At 44.4% G+C, this 20360-nt stretch overlaps 1 protein-coding gene across 15 annotated transcripts in view; it reads right to left on the reverse strand.

Moving 5' to 3' along the window:
• Nucleotides 1-5503: 5503 nt before the first annotated feature.
• LOC109682200 (sp110 nuclear body protein-like) overlaps nt 5504-20360 on the reverse strand; it is a 28846-nt gene continuing 13989 nt past the window's right edge. For 6 of the 15 annotated variants that reach the window (XM_074071957.1, XM_074071963.1, XM_074071960.1 and 3 more), the window contains 6 exons: nt 18058-18126; nt 16464-16547; nt 12809-12934; nt 7335-7433; nt 6818-6978; nt 5504-5775 (listed from right to left, as the gene is read on the reverse strand). In XM_074071957.1, coding sequence (XP_073928058.1) covers nt 5716-5775; nt 6818-6978; nt 7335-7433; nt 12809-12934; nt 16464-16547; nt 18058-18126 — 599 coding nt within the window. In that variant the 3' untranslated portion in view covers nt 5504-5715. The remainder of the gene's footprint in view (nt 5776-6817; nt 6979-7334; nt 7434-12808; nt 12935-16463; nt 16548-18057; nt 18127-20360) is intronic. The other 9 variants (XM_074071958.1, XM_074071959.1, XM_074071965.1 and 6 more) reach the window with 9 other exon arrangements.

The raw sequence follows: 20360 nt of genomic DNA on the forward strand, positions 1-20360 counted from the left end.
CTGAAACTAGATCCATGGATATCACCCTATACCAATATTAACTCAAAATGGCTCAAGGACCTTAATATCAGACCCCAAACTCTAAAGCTGATACAGGAAAGAGTAGGAAATACTCTGGAGTTAGTAGGTATAGGTAAGAACTTTCTCAATGAAACCCCAGCAGCACAGCAACTAAGAGATAGCATAGATAAATGGGACCTCATAAAACTAAAAAGCTTCTGTTCATCAAAAGAAATGGTCTCTAAACTGAAGAGAACACCCACAGAGTGGGAGAAAATATTTGCCAACTATACATCAGACAAAGGACTGATACCAAGATTATACAGGGAACTTAAAAAACTAAATTCTCCCAAAACTAATGAACCAATAAAGAAATGGGCACGTGAACGAAACAGAACTTTCTCAAAAGAAGAAATTCAAATGGCCAGAAAACACATGAAAAAATGCTCACCATCTCTAGCAATAAAGGAAATGCAAATTAAAACCACGCTAAGATTCCGCCTCACCCCTGTTAGAATAGCCATCATCAGCAACACCACCAACAACAGGTGTTGGCGAGGATGCGGGGAAAAAGGAACCCTCTTACACTGTTGGTGGGAATGTAGACTAGTACAACCACTCTGGAAAAAAATTTGGAGGCTACTTAAAAATTTGGACATTGATCTACCATTTGATCCAGCAATAGCACTCTTGGGGATATACCGAAAAGACTGGGACACAGGTTACTCCAGAGGCACCTGCACACCCATGTTTATTGTGGCACTATTCACAATAGCCAAGTTATGGAAACAGCCAAGATGCCCCACCACTGATGAATAGATTAAGAAAATGTGGTATCTATACACAATGGAATTTTATGCAGCCATGAAGAAGAACTAAATTTTATCATTCGCTGGTAAATGGATGGAATTGGAGAACATCATTGTGAGTTAGGTTAGCCTGGCCCAGCAGACCAAAAATTGTATGTTCTCCCTCATATTTGTACATTAGATCAAGGGCAAACACAACAAGGGGACTGGACTTTGATCACATGATAAAAATGAGAACACAGAAGGGAGATATGAGGATAGGTAAGACACCTAAAAAAGTAGATAGCATTTGTTGCCCTTAACACAGAGAAACTAAAGCAGATACCTTAAAAGCAACTAAGGCCAATAGGAGAAGGGGACCAGGAACTATAGAAAAGGTGAGATTAAGAAGAATTAACCTAGAAGGTAACATATACGCACAGGAAATTAATGGGAGTCAACTCCCTGTATAGTTATCCTTATCTCAACCAGCAAAAACCCTTGTTCCTTCCTATTACTGCTTATACTCTCTCTTCAACAAAATTAGAAATAAGGGCAAAATAGTTTCTGCCAGGTATCAAGGGGGTGGGGGGAGCGGGAGGGGGCACGGGGAGGTGGTAATGGAGGGGGTTGGGGAAGGGGGGAGAAATGACCCAAACATTGTATGCACATATGAATAAAAAAAAAAAAAAGAGTCATCATGGACCCTCGGAACCCAGACTGCACAGCCAGAAGGCACTGGGAGCTGCTGAGAAATTGCAGCTGCTGAAGGGGTGTGAGGGTCCTGCATTTTTCACAGGATCTAGCTGGTTTCTAAGAACATAAATTTGAGAAAACGCAGCTTTAAGCAAGTCCCTCCTTTTATAGGTCTGAAGAGATGAAATGATTTATTTTTTTTCTGCAGAGTCAAAGTGACTTAGTGTCTGAGCCACATGCCTGGGTACCCATTAGCCAGTGCCTAATGCCCAGAATTGTCCCTGGTAATGACAGCAGAAAGACAGGAAGCTGCTGTATAATAGGACCATTTTGTGGGCCTGAGAAACCACGTGCTTTTTTCTTGTGGCCTTAAAATGTGATCCAGTAAATTCTACATGTAATATTTATGAGAATCAAAGTCTTTGCTATCAGATACGGTCCCACAGGTGGCTCTTTCTTGTTTCCCCAAGATGGTGGGGGGCTCCCCTCACACAAAGCAATGCATCCCTACATTGAAGACAGTCAGGAAGGGATTCCCTCTTCCTGTGTCTGTGGTGCTGTTGCCCTCCACAGGGGGAAAAGGCAGGAAGTAGGCTGTGGAGTTGCAGAAGCGATTAGAGGGGATGGGAGACAGCTCCACCTAAGGAGAGAAGTGTCACTGTCCTCAGCTGCCTACCATATAAGCAGCAGGACCTGGGCAAGAGCCTGAGGGTGGAAGCATTTGCCTGTTTCCCAAACTAACCACTGAGACCAGTAACATTCCCCCCAGATGGGGCTTTTCTCTGTCTTAGCTGGGGGAAATTCCCAAACTGCTGCCTGCTCCTACTGGGCCCTAGGACTTCATAAAGGGGGCTCCCCAGACCCCAAAGATGGAGATCTTTCTGACTCACCAATCTGCCTCCCTTTTCCCTTGGGTTTGACCCCTGTGTCTCATCGTCCTCTGACTGGACACCTGCCCTGGCCCAGAGGCATGTGCAGCTTCCCAGCTTTCCCAGACCTACCCACACCCTGCTATTGAAACCCTGCTTAGGTGCAGAGCCCTGGGTCCCACCATGCTCTGGAGTGGGACAGTTTCCAACACAGTGACGTGATAGAGAAAGGACACCCAACCCTGTTCTGTACAGAAACTGTGCCTGCGTTTTTATGTTTGAGTGCCAACAGCTTTAAGGCTCATCCTTGCCTCTTCCCCTGCTCCCCTGCATCTGGGCAAGTTCAATAAGCATGCTTATGTCTGTCCTTGGCCCCTTGCTAAGAACAAACCAGGCCAGCTGTAACCCCAACCAGGGAAGCCTTACCTTGCCCCCAACCTGACCACAATAAAACCCTGAAGCCATTTTCTGACTTGCTGGGTGCCTGTCCTACTTTCCCCAGAAAACTTTACCAAGTAAAATATCTTAGCACACTTTTTTTGGTGTGTGTGTTGCAACCTCAGTTTGGATATCTGAACTCAATTTTTGGTTACGGTAGAGGTTGGTCCTAACCTTCCAGGTGAGCCACCAGCAGACAGTGTGTGCCCAAGCAGGGACCGTAGGCAGTGACCTCCCCACCTGGCCCTGGCTTGCTAGCTGGCTGTGCTGCTTTACTGGATTGTAGCACGCCTCTGTTAGTAGATTGAGAGCTTGTTTGGAGGTTCTAGCAGGGGAGCGCAGCTATTCGTATATCCTTGACTGAAGACTGAAGAACCATCCTCCTCTATCGGGGAAGGTCATCCTTTTCGACTGAGCACGCAGCTTCAGGAGGGACGCACATGGAGTGATGAGGGAGGAAGGAGACACCCACCTAGCCAGCCAGATCAGCCGAATCAACACTGGTGATCAATGGGGTGACAAATGTTGCACCCAGATCACCTTCACATCCAAATAAGATACTTTGTATTCACTGGGATTTTTTGGTGGTACTGGGATTTGAACTCAGGGCCTCATGCTTGCTAGGCAGGTGCTCTACCACTTGAGCCACTCCACTAGCCCTCTGTTAGTAGACTGAAATGATCAAATCAGATGTTGTCACTTTCCTTTAGGCACAGGAGCATGGGGTTGGGCCTTTCTTTATAGTAGCCATGTGTCAGTACAGATTTATTTGCAAGTCTCAATTATTAGTTGTGTGTCTGGATTATAGCATAATCCATGAGTGACCCTAGGCTCAAAGGTGTGAATGCTAATCTGTGGCCATTGGTTGGTCTCTCTTGTATGGAGCACTCAGGGAAAGACTGGTAACCCATGTAATATGTGGGCCCATTAGGTGATGGCTCACGTAGGGACAAAGCATGAATCTGAGTCAGACTGCTCCATCAGGGCCCCCAGGGACTCATTCTCTGTAGCAGCCTCCTGTCATGCCCTCTGGGTCTCTGGACTACTGCATTGGTCATGGATTCTGGTACTTCTCCCTTTCCCCCCACTCCCAAATGTTCTCAGCTCCACACCATGGGCCACTGGGAGCAGCACCTGCCACACGCAGGTTCTTCTGGAGATGGAGGCTCCCAGGCCCCGGGTGCCCATCATTCCTTGGTTCATGAGAGCAGCACCTCACAATACAGTCACAGAAATGCAGGGTCAGGCCTCCTTGCTATTCACATACTCAGAGCTGACCCCACTGACACAGGGTGCACTGCAGGACAGCACCATGTGCTGGCCAGCAAGGCTGGGGGAAAGGCCTGCCTTAGTCCACTGCTGGTCAGAACCAGCCTTCATTCTCCTGATCCTGTTGGGGTCCCCAGCAGGTGGGACGAGGAGGCCGGATCAAGTGGTCCTCCTGTACTGTCATGTGGCATTGTAAGGGTTAGAAGATATTGTGACATTGATCCTATTAACTAATGTTCTGGATTTTAAAGACCTTTATTTTATTCTGGCTACAAAAGTAATAATTATAAAAATTCTGACTACGCCTAAGTACAGAAGTAATCCTATCCCAGAATAACCACTGTTGATTCTTTTAGATATTTTTTCAGTCATAGGCCTATATAGTCACGTAAACTGAGCTGAGCTCCTTCCACACACATCACTGCCATGTGAGCTTCCTGAAGTTCTCCTGACCTAAAGCCTTTTTTTGGTGGCTTTCCATTGACTGAAGAGCCATGCCTGTCTTAGTACATCTGCTTTGCTACAACTTAAACATCATAGACTGAGAAACCTGTAAGGAACAAAGGTTTATTCTGTTCACAGCACTAAAGGCTTGAAAACTCAGCTTTCGGTGGCCTCATCTGCTGAGTTCCAAGGCAGATGAGGGCATCACAGGGCAAGACCGTCTCACAGAGCCACAGTCACCCTGGATGAGGACCCCACCTCTGTGGCTCATTTAACCTTAGTTACCTCCTAAAAGCCCCACCTCCAAATGCCATAGTTGGATTAAGTTTCCACTCTCTTACTAAATCACACAGGAGATTAAATGTGGACATCACTTTTGGTGGGAATATTCAAACCATAGCAGTCTGTAAGAATCCATGTATTTTTTAAAAAGTTGCTCTGTTAATATATCTGCTTATTTTATTTTGTAGATAGAACGTGATTATAATGCGATACTGAGAATCCCTAATTTCAAGGTATTTTATATAAGCATAGAAAAGATTGTTTATGAAATAAACGGCGTGGGGTGGGGGAGACCATTGCTTTAAACTTTGAATGCATGCAGCTGAGGGTCAGGTGGCTCTCCCTGGCAATGTAGGAGACACACCTATGCTGGAAGTTCACACCCAATGGGCAGATCATGAGTGGTACCCAGCCTGAGAGCTTGTCCAAGGCATAAAGCAGCTTGAGAAAGAGAAGTGAAGTCAATGGATGCTCACACTGGAGGAAGGCTCTACAGAGACCAAATTCATTTCCATTGCACTGCTAGTGACGGAAGTGTGCAGCACTGAGCGGTACTTGGTGTTCAATCAAGGGTGGTCCTCCTGTCCTTTCAGACTTTTCTTGTCCCTTTCAATCTTGTATTTGCTTTTCAAACTAGAGCATTCTGTTTCTGACACCTGTGCTTTGCACTCATCCCCATATCCAGATCTTTTTCTAAAACACATGGCCATCAACAGCTTTTATTCTAATTTTTATTTTAAATACTTATTTACTTTCCCATCTTGAATGACCTGTGAAAACAATGGCGGTGTGTGCACCTAGCCATGTGCGAATGCAGCTGTGAAGAAGTTGCTCTGTCCACAGGGAAGAACCTTGGAGCTGGACGCTCAGAGGCTGGAGGCCTTCAGAACCAGAAAGTCTGCCAGGAAGCCCTTGGGCATGGTAGGAGTTCACCTGCTAGTTACCTTTGTCTTGAGATTTATTTTTGGAGGACAGAGCAAAAGTCCCTCCTGAAAGAGAGAAGGAGTTGACAGAGGAGGTTATTCTGGCTTTTTTTTTTTTACATAACTATCAAAGTTCCCCCTTCCTGGACAGCATACTGGATCTCAAATCCAGTGTGTTAAAACAAAACAAAACAAACAAACAAAAAATCTAGCTCCTTCCCTCATCAGTTCTTCTTTTGGATTTCTCTTGGTGATAAAATGTTTTCTGTCTCCATTACTTAAATGTAAGACCAAGCTCTGCTTTCCCAGTCCTTCCCCCATGCCTTCCTTCCCTCCCATCTCCTCCTCTTAGTGTTTCACCCCTGTGATCAGAGTTGAGTATTACTGAAAGGCTTTGTGCTAGGCTCCTGGGATCACAAGGACTAGTGCCCTCCAAGTTGTCACAAGACAGGAACAGACTGCCAGAGAAGTACGGAGGAGAGACTGACCGCAGACAGGGTGGACTGGAAACACATCACAGAGAGTCCAGATGAGCTGGGCCTCAAGAGGTATTTATTGGGTAGAGGACACAGGGAAGCTGTTGCAGGTTCTGTGCCTTCCTTTTTCCAAGCCTCCCAGCCATGCTACCCCAAACCACCAGGCTAAGCTTCTTTTTTTTCTTTTTGGTGAGACTGGGGTTTGAACTCAAGGCTTCTTACTTGCAAAGCAGGCTCTCTACACTCGAGCCACATCTCCGGTTCATTTTGCTCTTATTATTTTGGAGATGGGGGTCTCACGAACTATTTGTCTAGGCTGACCTCAAACTTCGATCCTCCAGATGTCAGTCTCCTAAATAACTAGGATTATAGATGTTGCCACTGGTGCCTGACTCAAGCTAAGCTTCTTAGATATCTCCTGACCCCAAAATGAATTTAAAATTCTCACCTACTTTATTTGTATTTCAGGTCTTCAATCTATGTTCTTAACTCATCACCCAAAACTTTTTTCTCTGAACATTTAGCTCTTTCTAAATTATCCTGTTGAATCACAATGGGCACACACTTCTGACCTTCCACTCACCTGTCCAGGATTTAAACTGTCACCACTGTGCCCCTGGTCATTAGAATACCTCTATCAGTTGTCTTAAGGTCTGTCCTCCACAGCGTACACTCCGCTTCCAGCATTTTGAGCTTGCCCTCTTCCCTTCAACGGTAAACTCATTTATTGTGAGCCAAACTCCCTCCTCATTCTGAATGCACTTCTCTGAGAATCCTAAAAGGAAAAGACATTCTACTCCAAGATTCATCTTGACTCTCTGTGAATTTATCCCACACCTCTAAGCTCTGAATTGTGGCACTCCATCTTCCTAGCTCAGGAAGATGCCTGGGGGGCAGCAGGGGAGTTGGGTTCTTCTTCTCCTAGCCTGAAGGATACTCTACAGCCTGGACTTATCAACAGATGACTTCATGTGGGACTGTAGAGGCCTGGTTTCCAGGCACACCATGACATGGAAAGGGTTGCATTTCTTTCTCTGCAGCCTGCCTAGTAGGGTCCATTTCCTGGTCAGTTACACAGATGGGTACTCTTTTCTCTTCTAGCCCTTCCTCTATGCAGGGATTCACAGAGCAGAAGACCAAGGAACTCACCTTGTTTCATTTTCTCCTTATATAAAATCCCCTTTGCCTCACCACAGGTCACAGGAAGTATAGGACTGAGAAAATCCACAGTGTCGTTGTTGGGCTTCCCTGAAAGTAGAAGAAAACAGTGTGGTTACTTAATCTTCACTTGCTCTTCCTCTCAATTGCTTGCTTCCCAGGAATTCCAATAATAATCAGAACACATATAACGTAAGTGGTACTGGAGCAGATCCTCTGGTTAATCCACAGGAAGTCTTCCATTCTGAGTGTCAGATTAGCTATGTGAGCAGAGAGGTCCAGTGAACAAGCCATCTCCATCCCGACATTAGACAGAACTTTCTAGTGGAACACACAAGGCTTCAATGGAATGATTTAATGTGCAAGCTGATTGGTCATCCCCTAGTGTTCTCTGGCAGTAGACGCCAGCCTGCTTGTCTTCCATGCTGATGCAAGTTGCCTACACCAAATATTTATGTTCTTATAGCCAGAGAAAAAGTCACTGTCATCATTTTATTTCCTGATTCAAAGTAAGACTCGGGGAAGTGAGAAGGTCAAGCAGTGAGGGATGGTGTCAGTCTTCATTATTGCTAGCACTTTTCATTTTATTGTTTCTTTATTTCTTCCTCTAGTAATAAAAGAAAATTCTGGCAAGTTCTAGATTAATCTGCAAATTATGAATGGAGAGATATGGGTGCTCAGACCTCAGAGTAGGGATCTCGGGTTTAGACTCAGGAGAAGCAGTTGCAAAAGGATTTAGAATAGACACCAGCAATTCCTCTTTCCTTCCCCTCCAATCTCACTGTGGGTGAAATTATTGCAGGTGTCCTGTTTTGGGGGAGAGAGAGAAGAGGAAAGGGCTGTCTGTGTCTTATGTTGAGTTAGAGAGACTGTTACACCTACAGTGAGTCAAGAAGAATATCTGGTTCGACTCTTTTCTCTTGCCTCAAACACTAATTAAAAAAGGCAAAGGGAAATGTATCAAAAATCAAGAGTGTTGTTGTAAAAATAAAATAGTGTCAATGGTAAAGAAGCCATTAATTACTCTGGAAAGATATGAGGGAGGGGCCTCTGAGAAGAGGGGCATGGTTTCTCCAACACAGCTCCAAAGGGTGCCCACCCATGGAGAAGCAGGTGCTGGCAGTAAGGACAGGCATGCGGTGGAGGGTGGGAAGAACTTTGTTCTAACAGTGAGCCAGTGCCCTCAATGGAGGATCCAGCTCCCCAACCTGTCCCTAGGATCTACTTAAATTCTTACAGTGCAGCAGCTGAGAGCCTGGCCCTGAGAGCCAGAGCTGAGGGTTTGTAATCTTGGCTTTTCAGGATCCTTCCTAGAAGGATTACCAGTGTGCAGTACTGTCATCCAGTTCATGTGGGAGATTTGCTGCTGCCAGTTCCTAACTCTGATGAAAGGCAGAACTATGAGTAACCTGTGACCACCTTATAAGCCCTGAGGGTGATTAGCACAACCCTGGGGACCCTCCAGTTCTCTGTCTCCATGAAATATCTTCCCTAACTTCCTATGGTAAGTGTAATGCTAATGGGCACAGATGTCCTGGATGTGCTCACAAGTAGATGAAAGAGCAGCAAGTGGCTCTGGTGACAGCCAACATGCAGACTTGAGGCATAAGCATCACTCCTTCCTTCATCTGCTCAGCCAGGTCACCAAGTGGGTGCCTTTAGGCCTAAAGACTTCCAAAGCCGCCCAATCTGCCCCCAAAACACAGCTTTCTTGTCTGTTCCCAACCATGATGAGTTTGGCCTGGCCTCAACTACACATCTCAGCAGACAGGTCTTCAAGGATGGAACCCTGCGGCCCAGGAACGCCAGTTTGGGGTCAACAGCACCAGCCAGAACATTTTCTAAGGGGGATTAACAGAAGCAATTGACTTAGATCACATTAGTGAGTGGGAGTAAACAACCAGGAACCTGTAGGTAAGCAATTAAAGAACAAAGAGAGTTCATGAGTGAAAGCACAGAGGAGGAAATTAAGAGAAAGCATGATGGAGACAAAGTGAAGCAGAATGGAAAAAAACAAAAACAAAAACAAAAAACAATTACCAAGTCGAAGTCTAATTCCCAGAAATCTTACAGAGCACAGGGAAAACGTACAAGGTGAAAATTGTGTGCAGGAAGAGGAGAGGCCCAGGGATGGTGTGGGAGCTGTGTGACCTAGACTGAGGGGTCTGATGGGGTGAGGGTGAGATGGGGTGGCTGGAGAAGCTGGAGAAGGAAAGAGCAACAGCGGTACACATTGTATCATTCTCCCTCACAATCACGTGTAAGGAAGAGAGGGCAACCATCACCCTCCTTTTATAGATGGGACTGAGGCTCAGATTGGAGGAATTAATGGCCGTCACCACGATACATGAAGTGGAGCTGGCACTGAATGCAGACATACCCTGCTCCTAGTCTAGCTCTTCCTGTGCCGTCAGAAATGCCTCACTGGGACTCCATGTCATGATAGATAACAGCACATGAGTGACTGGCTTCCTTGGGTATTTCAAGAAAAAAAAATTATGAAGCATCTAGGCTTGTTTACTTGTTTAGTGTAAAGAACAAAGGGCTCGGAAGAGGAACCACCACGGTTGATTTTAGCTTATGCAAGTCTTTTACCCTTTAATTGAATCTGTAAAATGTAAAGATAATGCGGATTAAATGACAAGATGTAAAACACAGTGCTTTGCCCGTGTACCTACTTATCTTGTTATCAGGGCCTCTGCATGGTAACATGTCCTCTGTGGGATTCCTCCCTTAAGGGGGTGCTCTGATTCAGAAAGTAAGCTTGCTTAGAACAACGGCCTTCCCGCAGAGGGCAGCAACGGGCTTGGTTCAAGGAGCAGCAGACAGATGCAGGCGGTGTGTGGGAGAGCTCACACACCTGCTTTGTGATGCCTAACGTTGGCCTTCATAGTTGATGAAGAGCATTTTGACATGCGAGTTACTTAAGCATAAACTGTGTGAGGCCCAGAGGAGCTGGACATAGAGCCAGGAGCAAGATTGACCCATTTTCTGACCTCATGTGACATTCACACAGTAAACAGGAGGCACGCAGGTAACTAGGTACAGCTTTGAAAAGTGCCACGAAGAAAAACTACAGGGCTCCATGAGGGTGTGGCAGGGAGGCCCACCTGGCCTGCTGGGACAGAGTGCTTCCCTGTGCTCATGACCTTTTAAGGTGAGTTCTGAGGATGTGGGGCAGAGAGGGAGGAGGATGAGGGATTTGTTTTGGAGGAGTGTGAGTGTGGTGACACAGGTGAAGAGACCTGAGAGGAAGCAGGGGAAAGCATTTGGTGACCAAATGACCTATACTGTGAAAAACCTGGAAAGTCCTTATGAAAGGAAAATTACAGCATCATCTAAGAAAAACCAACAAGCAAGTGTTGATAGGAAGGGTAAAAACATTACAGAAGCCACATTTTCACATACATATGTTAAAACCCTAGAAGTAAATAAGCGTGTGTATGATACATGAATACTACATAGAGAGGGCTTTTATTTCATTTTTTGATTACTTGTGGTACTGGGAATCAAACCCAGGGCCTTCTGCATGTCAGGAAAGCACTCTATTGCTGAGCTATATCCTCAGCCCTAATTTTATTTTTTGAGATAGGGTCTCAATATGTAGCTTAGGTTGGCCTTGAACTTGCTGTCTTCCTGCCTCAGTCTCCCCTGTGCTGGGACTACAGTCATGCTACACCACATCTGGCTACAAAGGGCTTTTAAAGGAAGAAGTACGTGGCATAAAGCATGCTGGACAGTGTTCTCCACAGGGGACATGTGACAAAGGTTGGAAGTCTTGATTGTCAGGTGCGGGAGGCAGGCAGTACTGATATCTAGTGGGTAGAGACCAGAGATTCCACTAAATACTGAGGACATACGGAACGGTCGCTGTTATGTTATCCGGACATCAATGATGCTAGCTGAGAAACTCTGTAGACGTCATACTGCTGGAGATCAATGAGCATCTATCTTAACAATAGAGAAGGTCTCCACAACCATAAGCTTCTCAAAAAGTTCAAAGACAAAAGCAAAGAACTATTACAATAATATAACCTAAGGTTATATTCCTAACTGATTCAATGACAAAAAAGAATGTTTCTATATAAAAATGGGTATAAACAGATGATCCTCAAAAGAAACAAATTCTAATGATCAATTTAGTAAGAAACAGATAAATTACGAAAGATAGACTAGCTAATGGTGTGCTAGTTCTCAATCCTCACTATTTATAGTGGTTTATCATACCATCTGTGGTTCTAGGGGTTCACAGGTTAGTGTAGACATGTACACAATTTGGGCAATTCGAATGTTGACTTGTATTAGTTTAAAACCTGCAGACTTTTTGACCAAACAATTTCACCTGTAGAAATGAACCGTTAAGGAAGAATCCAGAAAATGCCCACTTAGAGGACTGGTGCCATTTGCAATAGTGGGCTGACAGGAAGCAAAAAGGAATCTCCCATACTCTGGGGAGAAGTGGTGACTCTCCTGGTCCAAATGAAAACAGTAGGGCTGTTAAGAAAATGTGGTGTACAGACACAATGGAGTTTTATTCAGCCATAAAGAAAAATGAAATTATGTTGTTTGCAGGTAAATGGAGGGAACCAAAGAATATCATGTAAGCCAGGCTCAAAACGTCAAAGGTCGCATGTTTTCCCTCATATGTGAAAGCTGGACCTATAAGTTAAATATATATATATATATATATATATATATATATATATGACCATTTGTATAGAGTGAGAGAGAGCAAGACTGATTTAGTGGGTCTGTCTGAAGGGACTATGGAAGGTGGAAGAGGGAAAGAATGTTAGAGAATGAAAATACAGAAACATCATCTACATATGAGTATGGTGTAACAATGCACGGTAAGTGTTGACTAACGGGGCAGGGTGATAGAGAAAGAGTAAGGAATGCGTTAATCTGATTAAAGCAGGACATATACAGGCCTGAAGCCCCCTGGCCTAGCAATACACACCTTAAAGAAAATGAAGAACGGGAGGGTGAGACGGGTCTTTTCTAGAGGTGGGCACCAGTGGGTCAGGGGTAGGGAAAGTGAAAGGTGAGCGAGGGTATTCATATATGAAAACAGAAGAATGAAACCTGTTGAAATTGTTCTCAGAGGAGGGGGAGGGGAAAGGAGGGGGGATGACAGGGGGTAAATCTAACTAAGATATATTATAAACATATATGTAAATATTACAACATATCTCCCTGCACAACTATTATATACTAATAAAAATAGAAAAAGAAAACAGTCTTGTGACCCCACAAGGCCAACCCCAGGTCACCTGCGCCCTGACAAAAAAACACACCTGCTTCTTCCACCAGCCATCACACACTGACAGGTCCTTGCTCCCCTCATCTGTTCTTTTCCCTCCTTCTGCTACTGAGTTTACATGTCTACCTACCTCTATACCTGCTCCAGGACACACCCTCCCACACTGAGCCATCCAAATGTCAGATTCCATGGTTGGCCTTACCTTTTGGCATGGATGTCTTGGCACATGCAGCCTTTATATTCCGGGCCCTTTTCACCACATTCCTTTGAGTCCCCTGACTCACCACCTGGAGCTTCTTTTGGATTCCACGCCCAGGTAAGGCTGCCTCTGAGCCAAACAGTGATTTGTGAATAGTTTAAGTCAGAGTTTTCAGGGGGCCTCCCTCCCTAATTAACGACACCCCCTGCCCGCAGCCCCATTTCCCTCTGCTCTGTGTGCACCTTTAACCCTCCTCCAGACTCATAGCTTCTTTTGTGGTTGTTTTTTTCTTTCATTTTTTGGGTTTCTTTTAAAAACAAGTTTTTGTCTCCTAACTCACAATCTTCCTTTGTCTTTTCCTCTTCAACTCCTTTTGCCAGTCTGTCCACCACATGGCACGATTTAGAATGCAAGCCCCCCGCCCCCACCCAGGGGCAGGAATTTGTGTCTGTTTTGGTCCATGTGCAGCACACACCTTAAGCTTAATGCATCTTTGATGAATGACTGAATGTAAGGCATTTTTGAAAATGTCAGGAGCATGGATTTTCCTTCCCTGTAAATCACAATGCCCCAGGGATCCCTGGGAAACTGTTAGCAGGGTTCCAGGTAAAGCAGATGTTGCCTAGGACTGAGAAGTCACTGCTCAGCTAAGACCTTTTGGGAGTCTTTAGATAAAATCTTTTTTTTGATAGTGCTCTGCGTTCTTCCTCCACTTCATTCATTTTTTCTTTTGGCATATTATTGCTGTACTGTGTATTGTGTGCATTGTGACATTTACCAAAGTTCTTACAATATATCATAGTTGAATTCACCCCTCCATTATTCTTCCCTACCAAAACCCCGTTCCTGGAATAGTTTAAACAGGTCTCATTTTCATACCTGAGTACATACTATTCCACCATATTCACCCTCCTACACCCTTTCCTTATGTCCTCCACCCTGCCACTGGTGCCAGCTCCCAGACAGGACCTGTTTTGCCTCCCTATTCTCTGTTTTTTTAAAAAAGACATTTTTGTTTAAGATAGCGATACAAGGAGTTTCATTGTGACAGTTCCATGTCTGTATGTATTATAACCTGAACTGATTCATCCCCTCTATTTTTCTCCTTTAATCCTTAGACAAAATCTTGAAAAACAGTATTTGCTGAGAGCAAAAGGGGATTTCTAAATTCCAAAAATTACCTTACATACTAAAAAAAAAAAAAAAATGCTTGGTGGTCTTATTGTCAAGTTTCCCTTGAGAAAACTCAACAAATGACAGAAGGCAAGTTTTGTCCAAGCCAGGGAGGTAATGGAGTGGTGGACTGGGCAGGAAAGTCTCCTCCCACACCAAACCCTTACACGTGTGTGTGTGTGTGTGTGTGTGTGTGTGTGTGGCAGAGAGTGGGGGGGGTGGGAGGTGGGGGAGGGGGTGGAGGGAGGCTGGGGACAAGCAAAGAAGCTGGAATTTCCAAAGCAGGAGGTTCAGGCCCTGACTGCCGTTTGGGAAAGTCCTTCCCAGAGTGCCCCATGCCCCATATGCAATGCAAGAGATGCCTCATTGACTGGCACAACTTGGGCCCTTGGTAAAAATAGTTTTAAGCAAAAGAATAAAGAAAGAAAGGGGGAAAGGGAAGAGGGAGTGAATGCAGAGCATAGTCAGAAAAATGCAGAGTGCTGTGAATGTTCGTTTTCTATAATGCAAATAACATGCTTTTGGTGCCCTAAAGAGCCAGGACTGCTGTTCTCTGGTAGTGACCCATGCGCTTTGGCCTTTTGGTGCCTCCCCATTCCATGCTCTTCCCTAGTAAGGGAGAGCCATAGCTCTCAAGTACTCTGACCCTAAGTGACACCCATCACTCCAGCTCACTGACCAGAGCCACTATCACGGAGCTGCCTCCCACAGGGAAATGGCACTGGAAGTTTCCAAGTGTCCCAGAAGGGGAGGAGGACCAGGAAGTAGAGAGAAGTCACAGTGCCCAGCACAGACTGTGCTGAGCAAGTGCTACTAGTTGTTCCCCCTCTCTTGTCCCCTCTTCTCCTTTCTAACAATGCCCCTGATTCTGAACTGGACACTTGTTCTTCTAGACTACATTTTCCAGCCTTTTCCAAAGTCAAGTATAGCCATGCAAATGGTCCTGGCAATGAAATGGTAGCAGAATCACTAAATGCAACTTGGACAGCATCCTTGAATGGAGAGGGCAGGTCCTTCTTTGTCCTTGCCTCTTTCTCTTTGGATGGAAAACAGAATTGCTGGCTGTACCCCAGTGGTAGGAACGCCACATGCAGAGGATGGTGGAGCAACAAGTAAGAAGAAGCCTAGGTCAACACCAACCCTTGACCACCTACCTCCATACAGGACGGAGGCACAGGCTCTCATTTCAGCACTGTTTTTTGTTTTGAGTGGGGTGGGGTTTGCTGTCACTCATTAGAGCGACCTACTGCAAATGATTATGGCATAATGCTTTTCTAGTATAGAAAATTTTCTATGTTGAAAATTTTCACTGTTTAAAAAATGTAAGTCTTGGTAAATTGACAAAGGTTTGGTGATAGTATTTCTATTTCTTTCTTCCCATGGAGAACGACAGTGGTAGGACGCTGGTACCGTGCCTGCCACTCATGGACCTCAGGTTCTTGGAAGAACCCATCAGTCCTTTCAATGTCTCAATTTCCTGATCTGTAAAACTGGAAGAAGTCCTTCAACCTTCTCCAAGGGTTGTTATGAGAAAAAAATGAAACTGCCTATAAGATAGGTTGAAATGTTATTACATAAACCAGTACAATGTAGAAGAAACTGTTAAAAATGGTGATTAAGCTTTTTAAGATGGTAATTTCTTTTCTTTCTTTCTCTTTTTTTTTGGTGGTAATGGGGGTTGAACTCACTCTTGCTAGGCAAGCATTCTTCCACTTGAGCCACTCCACCAGCCCAAAAGTGGTAAAATCTAACCCATTCTTCCCAGCAATACTATTCTATTGGGAATCATGGTTATTATTCTACAGACCTGTGCATTTGTAACATAATAACAGCATCACCAGCAAAGAGAAGAACACTGGGCTTTTGTTTGTCCTTCTTAGGATGGTGGTACTAGACCATCTCCTCTAGTAGTGGGAACAATTAGCGAACGTGAGGGTAAATTAACACACACACACACACACACACTCTGTAGGAATGTGACCACAACGTTGTTACCCGTGCTCAGTCATAGCCCTACAGTTGTGTTTATAATGAGTGTTTCTCTTCCAGTCTTCCCAGAAAGGTCACAGGACAGATAGGGAGACCGGAATCCTGGGAAAATGCTTGATCCATGGCTGGGCATGTTTAGTACGAGGGATATACTCACTCAGAGCAGATTCTCAGGAATAGCGCTACTGCCCACAGGCGTGTGAAAGTTGGTTGTTGGGGAGGTGTGAAAAAAATCTTATAAAATGTCATACAACCACACACACACACACCACACACAGACATACACACAGAGTCCATAAATGGTTATATAATGCATTAGTGATATTGAACTACTGTGTGTGTCGGGTGGGGGGGGTCGTGACTAGGAAATAAATCCTAAAAGGGCTCCTTAGGGCAGTGACAATGACAATAAAAGGTTGGGAAACACTGGCTTAGAGTACAACAGCTCTGACTTTGGGTTTCTGGTGACTGCACCTTGGGACCTGCAGCATCTAACCTTTACCATGCGTGGTCCTTGGTGTGCTGGGCGTCTTCTGGGGCCTCTTTCCTTCCTTCATTTCTGAAGTTTCATGGCTGATTTCTGAAAAAAAGAGCCAATGCTCCTTTCAGGTGGGAAGTCCCATGGGAAATCTCCCAGAGACTCTGGGAGGTCCCTGCACACTTCAGAACCTAGGGCTGGAGGATCTAGGACTTGCTCTTTTGAGAGGGCAAGTCTCCATGAGTCTTGGTGCATCTCCCATCACCACAACTGTCTCTGGGGGGAGGAGCAGAGCAAGTCTGGTCATAGGGGTTACCCTACTCATAGAGATAGCTATGGTGTCCAGTGGGATGAAGTCATCTGAGCCCCTGGGCCAGAGGCTCTCAAGTAGGATCTGTGAGCCTCAGGGATGGTCCCTAAAACCCTTCCAGGAGATCTGAGAGGTCAAAACTGTCTTCACACTAAGATGTTATTTGTCCTTTTCACTATTTCAGCCTTTGCAAAGACATAACAAAAGCAGCAGCAAGTAAAATTGCTGGTGCCTTAGTGCAAATCAGAGCAGTGTCTCAAACTTCAGCAGGGGTCATCCTATCCTTCAATTCCCATAAGAAATCCAGGTTCATGTCAGAATGTTCTTGACAAATCAGTAAAAGTGATTAACTTTATTAAATTTCTACCCATTAGTACAAGTTTTTAATATCCCATGTGAAAAATTCGTGAGTACTGTTACATCTTAAAGTACCATACATGTCTTAAGAAAAATAGGTGTGTGACTTGAGTTGCAAGCTCACCATAAAACTCAGTGAAGCAGTATTTTCCAAATGTCCATGATATCATAAAATCTTGCACGAGTAAACAATCCATTCAAAATGCAAGATGTTGATTGTAACGGAGTATGACAATTTCACTGATGTGGTTTCAGACTCTACATTACATCTACCCATTAAGAAATTCCCACCTGTCGAATTAAAGATGAACACCCACACATCTCCCAAAGGTTGTTAAATACTCCTCCCTTTTCCACACATCTGTGTGATGCTGGATTTTCTTCCTGTTCTTCAAACCAAGCAACATGACATGTCACAACTGATTGAATGCAGAAGCAACCATAACAAATCTAGCTGTCTTTCGTGAAGCTACACATAAGCACACCCAATTGAGACATCCTTAGTTTCAAACACCAGACAACTGCAGTTTCCCTAGCCTTGGGAAAACCAAAAGGTTAGGGTGAGGTCTTTGCATTTTTATCTTAAAGTAGCAAAGTTGTTTTTGTTTTTTTTTAATTCTCCCTTTAGTAGGAAAGAGAGATGTCTGTTCTTCTTGTGTATATAAACAGGAAATCCATCACTCTTCGTCTCTTGCCTATGAAATGTGATTTGCCATTTGAACAGAAAGATTCTTGCCCCTCTCCTGTTCATTCTTACATAGCAGCCAAGTTGGTCTGGTTAAATTTAAAATCAGCTCAAGTCGCTTTACTGCTTAGATCTCTTCAGTTACTTGGAACTGCATTTACAATAAAATCCACTCCCCACCCCACCCTCCATGAACTTGGCCTATACGGCCTGCGTGAGCTTGCACCGGCCACCACCCTTCTCTTGTTCCCTCATCTTACCTCTTGGACAGCGTTTTTTCTGATGTCTCTTTTTTGGAGTTGACCAGATATTTCTTTTTCTTTTCTTTCCTAAGAAGAAAGGATAAGGAATCTTTTACAGTTGCAAACATAGATCTGCCAACCTTAGCGTCAAAGATATTCAGCTTTTTTTTTTTTTTTGGGGGTATAATTTGTTTCCATTTTATTAATCATACCAGTAAAAAAATCCTATCATAAATTTTCTATTCAACTCATATTGTTCACTTCTTCATGTATATGTTCCTTCTGGAACGTTCCATGGAATATCCTAAGTGCTCCATGTTTTGTTAGGGACAGGTGTCTTGTGATTCCAGACATTCCACCATTAGCTGAAATATCATGTGAATGGACACAAAAGATGAAAGATATACAGTTATAAATCCTACCGAAAATGGAACACCCATAGAAGATGCGTTTACCCTTTCCCCATTGAAAGTTGGGGGCAGAACTAAATATTCTCATAGGGTCTCTTCCAGCTTTGTGACTCCGTGTGTTGCTTAGCATTTTATTTTCCTAATTACTGCTTGCTGGGTACTTCCATGTGTTTTCTATCAAATAGGAAGGCTTATTCCATTTGGCTTAAATAAGATTTGAACCCTAACTCAACCAGCAAAAACGCCCTGCTTTCCATATTATGCCTATGTCTTCTCTTCAACAAAACTAGAGATAAGGGCAGAACAGGTTCTGCCTGGAAGCGAGGCAGGGAGAGAGGGGAGAAACGACCCAAACAATGTATGCACATGTGAATAAATGAATAATAAAAAATTTATTTATTTATTTATTTTCATTTTTCTTTTATTATTCACATGTGCATAGATATTCAGCTTTTACTTCCACTCTTCAAACCACAGTGGCCAGGAGGTCACTGGTGACCCTAGGTGATCCTGTTTCATGGAGCAATAGGGGAAGAAGAAAAACTGTGAAGCTATGGCAGGGGAAGAGGGGGAAGAGAGCACTCAAGGTTTGACAGGATCATCACAGGAAGTAGAATGGTCATGCAGTGTGAAGGGATCCTTTACACAGGCATTATGAAAATGCAGAAGGTGCCCTGTGGCCAGCTGTGTGATTTTTAGCAGAACCTGCTTTCACATGCACTGTGAAGAAAGCAGATGAGCGGATTCCTCCAAGATCCAGACAGCTCACGAAAAGAAGAGAGGGAAGGCAGGTGAAGAGGAGGGCAACAGGTTACCAACATGATAACATAGATTCCAGGCTGGTAAACAGGGGTGTGAAAAAAGGCAGAAGAAGGATTGGGGGAGGGAAAGGCCAGTGGATAGAGTCAAACGAGTAGAAGGACAGCTGCAGAGAAAAAAAATTATAAGGAAGAAAACAGAGGAGGGTATTTTGGGGGAGGTATCGGGGTTTGAACCCAGGGCCTCACACTTGTTAGGCAAGTGCTCTACCAGATGAGTCACTCCCCAAGCCCTTTTTGCTTTAGGTTATTTTTCAGATAGGGTCTCACTTTTTTTTTTGCCTAGGGCCAGCCTTCAATCATGAGCTTCTACCTATGCCTCCGTAGGTGCCACTCTTCCTGGCTTGTTTGTTGAGATGGCATCGTGTTAACTTTTTGCCATTGCTGGTCTTGAACTATGACCTTCCCAAGTAGCTGGGATTACAGGTGTGAGCCACTGTGTCTTGCTGGATATTTTTAAATTATTATTTTTCTTATTTTAGGATTGGGGTGAGAAGGAGAGATCAAAGGTAGCTGTAGAAGAAGCAAACTTCAAGGACAAGTGTCAAAAAAGGGGATTCTTAAATGAATTACTGGGAAAGTGAGCTAGGTTTGAATGATGGTAAAGTCTACCAAGTGCCTTTGGGCATTGAAGGCCAAGAAATGGAGATGAGCAGATGAAGGACTGAGAGGCCAGCATACTAGAAATGTTGTCTTGTCCACATGGACCTTGACAGCATCTGGGATGATGGCAGGACCTCAGGTGGGAGAAAAACAGTCCCTGAGGTCTGTGTGTCTGTCAGAAGTGATGGGGAAGCTGATGAATGACAGCCTCAAAAGAGAGGGTGGGGGATCAGGAGCATGGGTGGAACAGTAAATAGCAAGTGGTGGACTTCCATTCTGCCTGCCACCCTGAGACGTGAGTGATGGATGGCAGAGGAGACCTGGCCATCCTCTCAGGAGTCCCCCTTTTGGTTAAAGAGGTCGGGGTAACTGACACGCTAGCAGCTGAGGATATACGAGTCTGATAATTTCAGAACAGATGATTCCAAGAGATGCTTATTTCAAGGTGTCCAAATGCCTTCTTGTTTCCTGTAATTTTACGGGATTTTGA

This window comes from Castor canadensis, chromosome 4 (genome assembly GCF_047511655.1).
Source record: "Castor canadensis chromosome 4, mCasCan1.hap1v2, whole genome shotgun sequence".
Taxonomy (NCBI): domain Eukaryota; kingdom Metazoa; phylum Chordata; class Mammalia; order Rodentia; family Castoridae; genus Castor; species Castor canadensis.